This window comes from Pelodiscus sinensis, chromosome 25, assembly GCF_052426305.1.
Source record: "Pelodiscus sinensis isolate ZL-2025 chromosome 25, ASM5242630v1, whole genome shotgun sequence".
NCBI classification, from domain to species: Eukaryota; Metazoa; Chordata; order Testudines; family Trionychidae; genus Pelodiscus; species Pelodiscus sinensis.
Window position 1 is genome coordinate 20,929,361 of NC_143076.1, and position 14,521 is coordinate 20,943,881.

Here is a 14,521-nt window from a genome sequence, read left to right on the forward strand (position 1 = left end):
CTAAGATCTTAGCTATGTTGGATTTGCAAGTGGCTATAATCCATCTGTTTTCAAAAGTGCTAACGATTTATTAGCCAGGTGTAGTTTGTATGCCTGGACCCTATGGCATTGTGCAGACCACATTTTTGCTTGTGTTTTTAATGAAATAAAGCACAGGAGAGGTGCTCCAGCCTACAAATTGAAGTTGGGGGGTGGGAGGAGAATATTAAGACTTTTTAATTTAAAAGCAATTTGAATATTAGGAAAACTGCAGGTGTTTCTTCATTCTGATTGTAGGTTGAGCATGTTAGTGAGTACAGATAAAAACCAGAAATGTTTTCCAATAAAAGCATGAGCATAGGAGATTTGCTTTTTTTCATCCAAGTAGTAGCACATTTTAATCTGTGTATAAATAATCATCTTCTGTGTGTTATGAATCAGAGGTTTAGTAGCTGGTCTGTGTTGTGCTTTGTTCTCTCTAATACTGTTGTATACTCTTGTACTTAGGTGTATTGTGAACCTAGACATTTTAGTCTCAGATGCACCTCTGAAAATGATGAGAATGGTGGTGTCTGACTTTTGGAGGATGTTTGGTGAAGCCTAATGATTACATGTAGTGGACTAGTATCTATAGGCAGGTCTGATTCACTTGATGGAACAGTGGCTGTGCATGTCTGTGGACCATGTTTTTGGCTTCATATGGTTACTTTTTAATCATAAAACAGTAGTCATAGACTGAGTCTCCTGGACTTTCTCTCTTTCTTACAGTGACCAGACAGATCCTTTCAATCGCAGCCCCCTCACTATGGACCAGATCAGACCAAACATAGAACTAAAGGAGAAGATCCAGCAATGGCTTGCAGAGAGGAAAAAGCAGAAAGAGCAGCTAGAGAACACACTAAAATGAACAAATGAAAAAACATCCTGACAAATGAACAAAAGTTTATTTGCAAGAGTGAAATCCCCTTGCAGAGACAATGGATGGTGCTCCAGAGAATCTGTGAATCAGTGCTACAGTCTACTCTTTAACCACGATTGCATTTAGTGCATTGCCACTAGACCTGGAGCCTTGCTTAGGCCCTTCCTTTTATCCCCTTCTATTTTTTGTTTCCATTAAGTCTTTTAAAAAATATCAGAACCCTCAACTACATCACAAATTCTCAGCTCAAGAATCCTATGGTCCCTTCTTGCACTGTTGGCCACTGGTTAATTTTCTTGTGTTTGTTCTTCACAGCATTCACTGTGTTTTAATGAATGTCATGTCACACATTTCAGTGGCTGTTAGCCACCACAAAATCTCTCTTCTTCTGGTACTGCTGCTTTGGCTCCAGACCTATTCAAACTATGTAATGTTCTATCATACTATGTTTAGTGTGGAAAAAAAATTGTGTGTCCACAGCAGCCCTTAAATTAGATGTGTGTGAGGATGGAAGAGGTTCTCTTATGCAGTGTTGTCTGTAAATATTGGTTGAATACAAGGGTTGACGTTCAGCGTGGTCCATGGCAATGGGGCAGCACTGAAATTGAAACATTTAGAACACCATCTGAAAGTTGGATGTGACTGAAAGGTAGGGATAGTCGAATGGTTCAGCAGCTTCTGTAACAAAACCCTCACGGGGAATAAGGAGGTCATGCTGGGAAAAAGGAGCGTAGGTTTAGAAAAGCCTCTCACTTGGCTGCTGGGGACTCTTACTAATGATCGGTTACCTGCTGTTTTGTTCAAGGAGCAACCATGCAGGAACCCACCATACCCAGACACAGAGGATAAGCTTTTCTCAATGGGGTTCTGAGAGTCTCCATATGATTTAAATTAACCTTAATTAGTAATGGTTTAAGAGCCTATTGGAAATGGCACTGTCTGTGCATTGTGTACATACTCATTCAAGTACACTATAAATCCTGCCTACATTTATATTGTACTTTGTGCATGTTAATATGTAGCCAGTGTGTATATATCCTTAGACATATGCTTTATCAATAAAAATGTCAGGCTTCAAGTCATTTTGAAGTTAATGTGTATTTGGTCTTAAGATGAGTTTGTTCTGAATGTAGGATCAGGGTCAGGTATAACTTCTCTCAACACTTCATCTCTCTGTACAACTACAACACTGATTTTCCCCCCAGCTATGGTGATAACATTACCCTTGGGTTGGGGATGTGCCTTACAAAAATTTTAGCATTTCTTTTTGAACAAAAACTAAGAGCAAAGCTTGGGCTCTTACTGCAGGTGCTTTCAAGAATTGGTTAAAATTAACACGTCAGAAAAGGTCTTAAAACACATAATCCTTGAGTCTCCTGTGTATGTATTCATGCAAGCCTAGAAATACCAGAATTTGAAGCTAAATAGTTTAATATGTATGTTTTATTCTTGGTGGGTAGGTATGTTGATTAGTTATACCTATGAAATAGGCTTACTAGTCAGTTTGTGGGAAGAGGAGGGTTTGTGCTGGGAAGTAGCATTACAAGGACTCATACTCATAGACTTTAAGGTCAGAAGGGATCATTATGATCATCTAGTCTAGTGCAGGCCACAGAATCTCACCCACCCCTCTTAGAATAATCCTCTCACCTATGTCTCAGATATTGAAGCCTTCAAATACTTTGAAGACCCCAAGATGCAGAGAATCCTCCAGCTGTGATCTGTGCCCCATGCTACAGAGGAAGGCGAAAAACCTCCAGGGCCTCTGCCAATCTACCCTGGAGGAAAATTCCTTCCCGACCCCAAATATGGTGATCAGCTAAACCCTGAGCATGTGGGCAAGACTCATCAGCCAGACACCCAGAAAGTTCTCTATAGTAACTACTATCATCCCTCCATTGACCTATTTCCCACTGATAATGAATGGTCAATTAGTTACCAAGATCATGTTATCTCATCAAACCATCCCCTTATCATAGAACTGGAAGAGACACCAGGTCATCAAGTCCAGCCCCCTGCTCTAGGCAGAACAACTGGAGCTACATCACCAGGCACAAAAGAAGAAACATTCGCCCCCAGGGGCCTAGCTTCAGTCCATACGCTGCAGTTTGCTACTTCAGAGGATTTCACCAAGGAGGTCACCGAGATTCCCTGTAATGTTTCTCTCCTGAGTTTGCAAATGCTAAATGATGGAAGCGGGGGCACTTACACGCTGCGAGGCCACGTGAGAGGGGAACAAGCATGTTGGAGGCTGCCCGCGTGAAGGAGCTGCAGCCCAATGAGCAATTGGACAGAAGTGGCATTTGGGCAGGGCACGAGCCAGAGGGTTTGCTACCCGACCGGCTTCTGCTAACGGGTTTGCAAATAGTCCCCCGCAGGAGACGGGCTGCAGTGTAGCGGGGAGCGTCTCGCGGGCCCGCTGCGGCCACAGGACGGGCCTGGCTTCTGCGCATGTGCCCCTTTGGCTCCCTCGCGCGTGAGCAGCCCCGCTCGTGGCCGATAGGTGACTGTGGCGGGCGCCTGATCAAAACGTTACCTCTGCGGGGGAGGGGAAAGGCCCCCGCTGCCCGCCTGGGGGCGTGGCCAGCGGGCGGCGGCGACAGGCGCTGCCGGGGCAGCCCGCGCGCAGGGGGCCTGAGGGGTCCTGCTGTAGGTGACATTCAGCCTCCGGCTCCTGCCTCAGCCGCTGCTCGCGCCGGTTCCGCCATGGCCCAGGCCGCCCAGAGGCTGGTGCGGCGCGTCGTCAGCCAGGGCCCGCAGCTCGTCAGCGGTGAGCGCGGGGGCGGGGCGCGGGCCGGTCTCGCTCGCAGCCGCTTCTAGGCCCGATGCTTCCCCGCCGAGCCCGGCCTCGCGCTGCGCCTGGGCTCGGGCCCCGCCGGGAGCGTTCCTGCGGGGCGGCTGGCGCGTGTCCCAGGCCGGTCCCGCCGCGCCGGCTCTAGGGCTCGGCCGCACTCCGCTGCGGGAGGGTCGTTGTCCCGGTGACTCCCGCTCCGTCCCGCGGGCTGCTCTTAATTTAAATGAGCCGGAGGCTGCGGCCTAGTGGTTCGCGTCAGTGCAAAGGGCGAGCTAAAGTCGCGGAACTTGCTTCGTGCGAGGTTCTGTCGGACTTTACTGACGGGCTCGGACCGTGCGGTCAGCGGGTACACGAGCTAAAGGGCGGGGGGAATAACCCGCAGACCAGCTTTAAATTGAGATCTGCAGCGGAGAAAACACCCCTGTGCAGCCTCTTTCTTCCAAATTAATGCTTCTCGGCGAGCTTTATAAAAGGAGGCATTTCCCTATTCTAGTGATGGGGGGAATTGAGTTGCAGCTATGAAGTGATTTCCAAAGGTCACGTAGCAGCCCATCTAACGTGGCATTGCAGTTGGAGTGGAAAGGGGTTATAAGCAATTGGGCAGGAATGCACTTAGTAGCCATGTTTCCAGAGGTACTGAGCACCTGTACGTTTCATGGAAGACTGAGAAGGATGAGTGTCTAATACTCAATGAAATCAGGTCTTTTCAACACAAGATGGATCCTCACAACATCCTCCTTCTACCCAAAAGAAACCAATTTGAAAACACACAAAATAATCTGTCCGCAGCCCTGCACACATACCCAAAATTCCATTGTCGGTGGATTTTGTTATTAGTTTCACCTGGTACACACATGCTGTAGTGATCAGCCATGATATAAAACCAGATTAGAACTGCTTTTCCTCTAAACGTACAGGTGTAAGGGCAAAGTTTGAGATGCATAGATTGCACTAACTTTTGCTCCTATATTTGAGGTTAGGATGTAGTGATAAGGAAAATGCTGAGAGATGCAGGATGTGGTGGACTTCTAGTGGGTTGTCAGGCTACCAAGTTGCTAAAAGCAAATAGATAACCTTTGTTTTTGCTAACAAGCTATATCTCTTGAGAATTCTGGCTCTTCCTTTTCTTCTGTTCTATGCATGTCTTGATACAAGTTTCTTGTACTTCTGGCTCTTTCCTCTTGAGAGCTTTGTAATTGCAATGCATCTTTGCCTATGTTAGCTGAGGTCCTTTTCTATATGAAAGGTATGATCTACTTTAAAAGGTTTTCATTTAAAAATACTGCATTCTGCTTGTCCAGCTGGGGGTGTATCTCTGGCCTTAATATGTTTGGAGGAAGGTCATACCTTTTCGATCTTTGATTCTATCGAAGGCCAAGGAATATTGTCTAAGTATTAAGTATGAAGTAGTCTTTAGCAAAACTTTATTCCTGAGAGTTTAAAATAAGTGGCTCTGTTGAACTAATATTAGCTTACTTCATAATGTCCACAACTGAAAATGAAGTATTAATTGAAGGAGTAATTGACAAACTATGGAGAGAGTCTAAATTGAACATTTTCTGATGGTTTGAAGACCTTAGCAATACCACATGGCAGTTGAAGAAAGCGTGGGGTTTAGTGGAAAGGCTTTCAGTGGCCCAAAAGGCCATTTACTTTGGAATTTTCTCAGTTGGTGTAATAGACTGAATTTTTGATCTTCTGGAAACAGTGTAGTGTTTGTCTGAGATTTTTCATTTTATTCTGGGTTTAATTTGGAGAGCAGATCTCCCCCCTCCCCCCACTTGAATTACTTATGTGCAAGCATCCAATTGCATTCAGAATGCAAATTGAAAACAAAATCAATATTTTCTCAAGCTTATGCTGGAAGATGAAATCTACCTTCATGAGCAAGACTTCATTCAGCTGAGCTTATAGAGACTGGAGAGTTTTTACAACAGTATTACTTGAAGTCCAATTTTGAGGCCACATAGGCTGGCGTTTACCTAAGGTTTAATTTTTTGCACTATATAGTGCATAATTATCAGTAGTCAAACATTTGTGTTTTCAGTGGTCTCAGGCTTTGTAGGGATATTGTCTTAGATGCAGAATGCTGCAGATGTTCTGATTGAAATAACACTGTTTTCACATTACCACTTCCTCAGCTTTTGCAGAGAGGTAACTCTAACTCTGCCTAACTAGGAAAAGCTTAATAAAACACATTTCAACAAGTCTATCAATGGCTCTTAGCCAAGATGGTCAGGGATGCAACCTCATGCTCTGGATGTCCCTAGCTTCTGATTGCCAGAAGTAGGTGTAGATGATGGGTTACTTGATTACCTGTTCTGTTCAGTCCTTCCAAAACACCTAGCATTGGCCACAGTTAGACAGGATGCTGAGCCAGATGGACCATTGGTCTGAGTGTATATGGCTGGTCTTATTAAAATTAACTGGTATGATTCTAACATCTAATTATTCATGCTTCCAATATTGATGCATGACAGTTTAAGAACAAACAACTAAAATGTTTTTCACTTACTCTTTCTAGTGGTAAATCATAACACTATCTGATGGCAAAACAGTGATACTACTGAGTTTCCTATACTAATCATGTGGCAACTTAGATAGCAACTGACAATTCCCAACCAGTTGATAGTTTGGTACTGATCTGAGGCCATGACATGATAAACATTTTCATACAGGCTTTGTGAATGGCTGAGTTCCTAATGATAAGTATTCTGTACCTTTAATGCTGTAAACAGCCTGTTTAAGGAGTTGTGAGCATGTTAGACCAGTAATTTCTCTCCTGGCTCCAGTAAGATTTGGAATGGAATGCCATGTGTTTATTTTAACTTAAAAACCCTCAAAAGGTTTGCGACCTGGATACTTGTATGATTGCCATTCTCCTTGTGTGGTATTGCCACAGTTGAGATCAGGAGAGGTGCTTGGCTGTGGGTTCCTTAATGTATATGAAAGCTGCTGGCAGGAATCTTGAAATTGCCATCCCACACCTGGCCAGAATCAGATCTGTTAACCTTCTGAAAATGCTGCTAAATCCACTTATTTCCTCTTTCTAAGTCTGAGGGTTTGGGCTGTGATGGATATATTTATTCGCAGTCTTTATGTTCATGGTGGGTTTTTTTTTTTTTTTTGTTTTTTTTTTTTTTAAATTTATGGAATAGGCAGCCAGAGCGCTGGTTGGGTGTGTAGTCATAATTTTTAAAATTAAATATCTGCTCGTTACCAATATGCAGCTCAGACACTTTAGATTAGGTGCATACTTGATGAAAACAGTAAATGAATGTGATGCATGAATAAATATTTGTGTCCAGTGCACACATCTGTTTCTTTTAGCTTCTAGTGGATTCATCCTGGTATTTTTCTTTTCCAGCTGCTGTGACTTACTCCAAGCCTCGTTTGGCCACATTTTGGCAATATGCCAAGGTTGAGTTGGTTCCTCCAACCCCTGCTGAGATCCCCAAGGCGATTGACAGCATGAAAGCTATGGTTAAAAGCTTTCAGTCTGGTCACCTCGCACAGCTCACAGTCAAGGTAACTGCAGGCTAAATAAGAATGGATATGAATAACCGAAGCGTGTTTCCCCAGGGGTTTCTCCAGCCAGGCTAGTTAACGCACTTTTAGCTGGGTTACATGTAGTAGCATAAAAAGCAGCCCAGAAAGTGGCTTGTGCTTGTTGTTTGACCAGAGCAGTTAACTTGCTAGACGCTTTGTTGATAGTCTAGCCCACTGTGCATTCTTAATGAGCGCATTCTGTGAGGAGGTGGGGGGGAGGTTGAACAAATATCACTTCTGATCTTTCCACTTTTGTGTCTGCAGCTGCCTTATTTTCAAAAGGAATGAAATGCATTGTTACCCTTCTGATAGAAATGTTGGGTGAAGGTATATTGGATAATCTAGTTTGGAATTAATACTTCTGCTTGACCTAACAATCAACAGCTTAAGGATAGCTTTAAAATGCTGCTACCTTTTACAGTGCAGTGAGGAGAGATGGTGCTATGTTCTGTAACTGCTGTGTCTCATAGAATATTTTGGGAGGGGAGGGAATACGTCTTTCCTTAATAGAAACTAGGGCATTGACAAGCTGGATCAGATCAGTAGTTCTTTTAGTTCAGTACCTTTCGCTGTCAATGACAAGTTCTAGATCTAGATACTTAAGAGGAAGGTGCAAAAAACATACAGTTTGGGAGCTATGTGATAACCTGTCCCAATTAAGTTTTCCTTCTAACGCTCTTCTATTTTTTTTATAGGTAGCCTTATTCCCAACCTTATTAGGAGGTTTTAGTCCCTTCCCAAACTCTTGCAAATATCTATTGTAAATTTGGATATCCATGAAGTTTTCTGTCTCAATCAGTTTTTAACTTGCTGTTTTTCAGTTTCATTGAATGTCCCCTTGTTCTTGTATTGCACAATGGGGTTAGCCTCCAGGTGCTGCTATTTAATTAATAAAGCAAGGTCCAATAAACCAGTCACTTCTAGGCACTTTTCCAAATAATGTACCTCCCCCCTTCCTGATCTGTAAAGAGTCATTCAGTAATAACTTCTTTTACTATAGGAATGGGAGTTCAAATTAAGAATTGTTCTCTGAACTTACCTGTAGTTCTGGGTCTTTAATTGCCTAGTCCTGGTCTTCTGACTGATGCCCCTTTAACTCTTCACACATCTCTTCCTGAAGTTACCTGTAATATTTTGAAACCTTGTTCATTTATGTTAATCTTCAAAAAGTAATTTTTAAGATAAAAATGGGTTGGCTGCATATTCCTCTGGAGTCTGGCAAATGCAGCTATATTCCAGGAACTTATTGAACTACTGACATCCTAACTTAAAAAGCTTTACTTGTGCCATGAAAAACAATAAAGCTATTCTCATAAAGAGGAGATACTCGAGTTGGGGAATTTATAGGTTGAACTGAATAGCATTTTTCATGGACCAGCTTTTCATTTCTTTACCATATTACAAGTAGTAGAATTTAGATGTGCTTTTTCTGCAGCATCCATCCACATCAATCAAATATTAACAGATACACAGATCTGCACACTAGTACTGAACAGGTATTTCGTGGGTCCAGTGTATTGCTTGGCACTAAAACTTGAATGTGTCTCAGTATTTATGCTTTAAAGCATTCTCTTTGAAGGGCTCTGGAAGCTAATCTGTACATAAGACTTGAGCGCATGTCAGTATGTGCTGTTACTACTTGGGTCATGGGGAGTAAACTCTTAGCATTCTTGGCTTTAACTAAAGATGCTGTTATCTCATGAAGTTGGGCAGCTTTCTAGCCATCACAGCCAAACTTTGTGTATGGTTAACAAAGCAAAGGAAGATGTTAATGCAATAGCAAACATTCTAAAATGTGGCTTTCTTTCTTTCAGGAAGCTCTGAGGAACGGTTTGGTGGCCACAGAGGTGCTGATGTGGTTTTACATCGGTGAGATCATAGGCAGAGGCAGCCTGATTGGATACAATGTTTGAAGACTAGTCTTGTTTCACTACTTTGTCCCCTAAGTCTTGTAACAGTGTTTGACAAAATAAAACCAGGAAATGATGTGGACATGTGGTGGTCTCTTAGTGGTGTTTACACAGTGAGCTTGTCCCCGTCCTGTTAGCTTACCAATGATGGAGAAAGTATTAGTTAGTATCTAGCTGCCGGGAGGCCATCCCTCTTGAAGTTACCACAAATGAAGTTACCCCTGTGCTGCTTTGTAACACTTGAGAATGTGAATCTGTTACTGTAGCAGGCTAATTTGAATTGAAAGCTTTTTTTTTTGTCACTTCTTTAGAACTAGCACTTGGAAAAGTTTACTGACTATGAAATCTTTTGTTCTGCTCAAGTGTTTAGAGCTGAGGAATGTGAACCTCTGATCTGCATCTCACAACCTGCATTTTTACTTTGATTCTGACAGTTTTGGCAACAGCTGTAATTGAAACGAATAAAAGCCCATAATTTAAACCATCAGACAGCAACTTAGCATCCCAGTTTATCAAATGGTATAAAAGTGATCTCTAATTCTACCCGGTTCAGTTGAAATGTCAGGTATATGTAAAGAGCTGGAAGAAAGAAAAGACAGAATAAGCCTCTGAAGTCTTCTCACAACTTGGTAGGTATACATCATCCAGTGGTCTTGCTGTGCTCCTCTGAAGGGCTTTCTGACATACAAGTACAAAAATTTCCTCACTGTGATCTTACCCATACGATTAACTCTTTTTAAAACAAGTGGGACAAGAGAGCAGTTTGTAATTGGGCAGATTGCTCCATCTTTGTTGAAAGTTTTCAAGCAATCTGATGGGAGTTTATTATTTATATTGCCATAGAAAATTGTGGGTCTCTAACAAATGAGCTGCTTTCCTCTCTTGCTTTTAGCAAGGCTAGTAGCATCTCAACTTAATATTGCCTGTTAAGCCGCCTTCAACCAAGGCAGAACTGCTAGGCGAACAGAATGTTGACATGTGTTCTGTCTACATGACATCACTAAACCTAAATGAGACCGAATCCGGTGTCCCAAAGTAAAGATGTAGTGCAAAGCATGGCTACAGGTTCCTTTTGCAGGGTCTCTAGGTGGTGAGTTTACAGCCTTGGTAGAAAAATGTTTCAAGTTTGTTGGCCCTATAACTTAGCACCTGACCTGTGCATAAATAGAAGATATTGGCTTACACTGCTGATAACTCCATGAGCACAGAAGCAAGGACAGGGGGAACAAGCACTTAATTTCCAGCAAACTTCTGCTGAAATGGACATATAAGCTCAGCTGCTTCATCGCTAAAGAAAACAATGTAGGGACTCTTTTCTCTGCTTCCAACAACATTGTACTTGCCATGACACTGGGTATTGCTGTTACTGGAAGCAAGCTGTTTCATAGCTAGCAAAAAACTAGTCTGTGTTGTAGCCAAATGTCTATGCTAGCTATTTTAATAGCAGGTCCCAATTCCCTACAACATTCTCTTGGCTTGGCCAGTGATTGAGTCTTGCTTTCAGCCCCTGGATGGGTCTCCAGTACTCTGGCTTGGCTGCCCTGTGTGACATTAGACAATTTGTGGCAGACTAAGCTAATAGATTACTGTTTGTCTCTGCAGCAGTAGCATAGGTCTCTGTTAAAATGCTTTTTTCAGTAGGAAGTCTTACATGATAAAATGTAACATCCCTGCTTTGGTATCTATTCAGAAAGCATACTTCACCTGCCAGTTGTGGGTGTAGTTGCAGGTGTTCTTCTGCATTAACATTTTGGATGGAGGAATTCATTTGAAATACTAAATGTTGAAGTTAGGCAAGTATAGCACTTAACAACCCTAATCTTAATCCCCTTGGTATTGTAAATGACCAGAATTTTTGTTTGGGTTGTAGTTACTTCCTAGACCTGGCATTTGCGGTTGGTTTCCTACTAGAGAAAGGAGAGGAGGGGGAGAACTGCACTATCATATTGATAGCACAATTCTCTGCAGTATCCTTACACTAGTAACCAGTTTGTACCTGATAGGTTGTTTAACGTTTGCCAGTCAATGACTGTCTCAGCAGATTCCCCCTTCACAAAGATGTGGTCAGTACCTACCCACCACACACTCCAGTCCTGATATTTTGCATTTGCAGTAACTAACGTCTTTCAGTGGTGGCATCATAGTGAACTCCTTACCAAGCTTGTTATGCTATTCCTGCCCCATTCCCTAGCATGGGAGCATGTGGCTCAGACACATTTCTGTCTGCACCAAGTAAGCCCCAACAGGATTCCCTCACCTCAGATGCATTCATATTAATGTGAAGAATTTCTAAGCCAAAAAGTAGAATACCTCCCCATCCAGGAGCTCAGGCTTGATGGATTAAGCTGAGAACTACTTTAGTCTTACTACTTGTAGCCCCGTAAGAGAGCATTGTATTCTGTTCTGGAACATAAGCCATTTAAAGCTTCATTCATTGCATGCCAGCATTGCAGAATTGTACCTTTCACTCTTGGAAAGCATAATAGAAATACCAGGCTCACCTTATACAGCTCTGATGATGGAACAGGCAGCTGTACAAGTACAAAAATATCTTGCTCACAAGTCACATGTAACAAATCTTTACAGGTGCCTGGCTGAGCCTGGGCACTGCTTTCCAGACAAAAGTAGGTAAGACAAAGGAGTGCTTTGTCAGTGCCTCCTTGGGTCATCTTGGAATAGTCTCTGAAGAGCTAATGGCAGCTGCATCTGGGTAGTGCTCTTCCTTCTGGTAGTCTACTGAACAGGGGCAAAAGCACAGAAGCTTTCAAATCTGCAGCTATGATCCTGATTAGCTGTGGTCATTAAAAATGTCAATAGTATTGCTGTAGCTACCAGAGGCCCAAGTAGTGGCTAGGCAACACAATAAAAAGATGGGTTCCTTGACACTTGTGTGTGTGGTTTTCTGTTTGGTTGGTTTTTGTTCTTTTTTTTAACCTCAGGGTCCTGCTGTAAACTCTGGGACTGATTCAGTCTCCTGCTAAATGCCATTCCTGCTGATTTTAAGACATAGAAAGGTTGACCCTATGCAGCATTGCTGTATGTGGTTTTATGCCATTCCTGCTGTGTGGATGGAGTGCTTTACCATTAATCTTTTCTGTGTCTTGGCGCAGGTGTGAGTAAGCTACTCTAATTTGACTGGGGAATAGATTGGCCTATCAAGATCAGGTTGTGGGGTGCATAAAGGTGACTGTTAGCTGTGTACTTTCTTCTCCCCCCCCCCGCCCCCCCACACCCTGGTCTGTGCCTCCTGAGTGCGGCAGGAAGGAATTCAGCTTTTGTGCAACAATTATTAGTGTCTCTCTGCTTTTCCTTATATGAAGCTCTTCAGTACTTCCTGGCCCAAACTGCCGTATGTGGTCCTGTGTGTACCAAAATGGCTATATCTTCGTGACAGATGGCCCAACCTTGACTAAAGCCATTGTGCTACACCAGTGGTCACCAACCAGTAGATTAGGATGTCCTGGTGGATCTTGGAGCCTCTACAAGTGACCCTGACTGGTTTGGCTAAGAGTCTGTCAAGTGCCAGCACTTCAGCTACCCCTGCTCGCACTGCTGCACAGCTCCTGCCCTTTGCCTTGGAGTTGTCCTCTCTGGAGCCTCCTGCTTGCTGTGCAGGGGAGGGTGCTGGTCTCAGGGTGCGCCCCCCCCCCCACTCTGTATCCTATCTCTACTGAGCAGAGAGGGGGCACAACAGGACCTGAGATGGAGTTTGTTGGGTGCTTTTGGAAGTGGTGCAGGGCCAGGGCAGTGGTGAGCCTGTGTAGTCCCACTGCACCACCACCCAGGAGCTACCTGAGGTCAGCAGGGCCCAGCTGGATCCCAAAACCCTACCCCAGTCACGAACCCCCTTCTGCACCCCTGCATCCAAACACCCTCCCAGAGCCTGCACCTGGAACTCCCTGTGGCCCAACAGCCTGCCCCAAGCTCAGCTTAGAGCCCCTCTCACACTCCAAATTCCTTAAGCCAAGACCAGCTCCTGCACCCTAATCCTCTGCCCCAGCCTGGTGAAAGTGAGGGAGCATGGAGCAAGCAGGGGGCAGGCCCTCAGAAAAGGGGCACAGGAGGCGGGGCAGGGTATTTGGATGTGAGGTAGATCTTGGATGTAATTCAAAAAGCAATCTCGTGCTTAAAAGGTTGGAGACTGCTGTGCTACACAAACACCAGTCCCTGGCTATAGTGTTCTCACTAACTAGTTAAGAGACAGGAAGTATCAATAGCCCCATTTTACAGAGTGGAAATAGCAGCCAGAGAGAGAGATGCATGGTTTATGTAAGCTATCGAGTCTTTCAAACTGCCATGTAGACGTGTTGCTGCCATCTTTACAGATGGTCCCAGAATTCAGAGAGCTTTAGGATGCAATGCATAAAATTGCTTTTTAAAAATAGGCATTCTCATCTTAAAATTCTCCTCAGGTGGTCTAAAGTTTTTACATCAAGTGTCTAGGTCTTCTTCTGTGCTTTTGCATTTTGTTGCTTGATCCATGAAAATAAGCCTGGTTTTGGGTGCGTGTGTGGGTATGACTCATGCCTGCAACATTGGGGTGCAAATGCTGCAGGCAAGGCTTGTGGAATGGGAGCGGGGTTCTTCAGTGGATTTAAAACAATTTGTGGCAACATTTCTGTTGCTGTTCAATTTGGATTTAGTGTGATTGCTCCTCAGAGCAGGGATCAGTTTTTGTTGCATGTGTATAGCTCCTCCACACCGTGGAGTCATTAAGTGCTGGCGTTCCAATAAATGGTGTATGGTAAAAGCCTTCTCTATGTTCCTTGCAATGCAAGCATACAAGTAGTGCCAGAGAGAACTCCACACCACTAGGACTCAGGAGTGTTTCTCCTTTCAGTTAGGCAAGTTCTGTAAGAGCCCCCAAACGCGGTTGACTCAATCATTCACAGCTGGGACCAGTGACAGGCAAGTCTTATCAGTATAGTCCTGTGGGTGGAGCTTAGGTTGCAGAGAGGCTCTGGGACTCAGTTCCCAGCTGGCTGGAGAATGACAGTAGAGTGGAATTACGTCACCCACACTGTGTCTCAGTAGCTGACTCACAGTGGCTTTCATGCTGATAAGAGCAAGTAACCCACCCTCCCAGCAAGCAAGGAGACTGCTGTGCCAGCATCTGCATAGTGGGAGACAGGCTAGGCATGGATGGAAAATCCTGAGCTGCCTCCAGTATCCTTGTCCCTGCTTCTGAGAGAAGTTTGTTGCTATACAACCTTGGTTAGAGGGCAAGGTCTGTGCTGAATGGCTGAAGCCTGCAGAAAGCAGATAAGCTGTAGTTACAGTAGTGTTATGCCATTTTCTGTACAGGTTTTTTCTAGGTTACCCCAGATGGATCTTTGAGAAACGTTAGCTTCTGACTTTTAACCAAACAAC

At 43.8% G+C, this 14,521-nt stretch overlaps 2 protein-coding genes across 4 annotated transcripts in view; both read left to right on the plus strand.

The window, feature by feature from the left end:
- Positions 1-1,980, plus strand: part of UBE4A (ubiquitination factor E4A) — a 33,472-nt gene extending 31,492 nt beyond the window's left edge. For all 3 annotated transcript variants that reach the window (XM_075909788.2, XM_075909790.2, XM_075909789.2), the window contains one exon: positions 748-1,980. In XM_075909788.2, coding sequence (XP_075765903.2) covers positions 748-886 — 139 coding nt within the window. In that variant the 3' untranslated portion in view covers positions 887-1,980. The remainder of the gene's footprint in view (positions 1-747) is intronic.
- A 1,529-nt stretch (positions 1,981-3,509) lies between these two features.
- On the plus strand, positions 3,510-9,233 carry ATP5MG (ATP synthase membrane subunit g). Its single transcript, XM_075909791.1, has 3 exons — positions 3,510-3,668; positions 7,060-7,220; positions 9,056-9,233. The coding sequence occupies exons 1-3, from the start codon at positions 3,605-3,607 to the stop codon at positions 9,152-9,154; spliced, it is 324 nt and encodes a 107-aa protein (XP_075765906.1). The 5' UTR covers positions 3,510-3,604; the 3' UTR covers positions 9,155-9,233.
- Positions 9,234-14,521: the final 5,288 nt, after the last annotated feature.

Excerpts from the sequence above, each read along its gene's own strand:
- ATP5MG (XM_075909791.1), top strand. The coding sequence starts at position 3,605 with ATGGCCCAGGCCGCCCAGAGGCTGGTGCGGCGCGTCGTCAGCCAGGGC. Across the intron at positions 3,669-7,059 it reads GGGCCCGCAGCTCGTCAGCG|CTGCTGTGACTTACTCCAAG; the intron begins GTGAGCGCGGGG and ends TTTCTTTTCCAG. Across the intron at positions 7,221-9,055 it reads TCGCACAGCTCACAGTCAAG|GAAGCTCTGAGGAACGGTTT; the intron begins GTAACTGCAGGC and ends TCTTTCTTTCAG.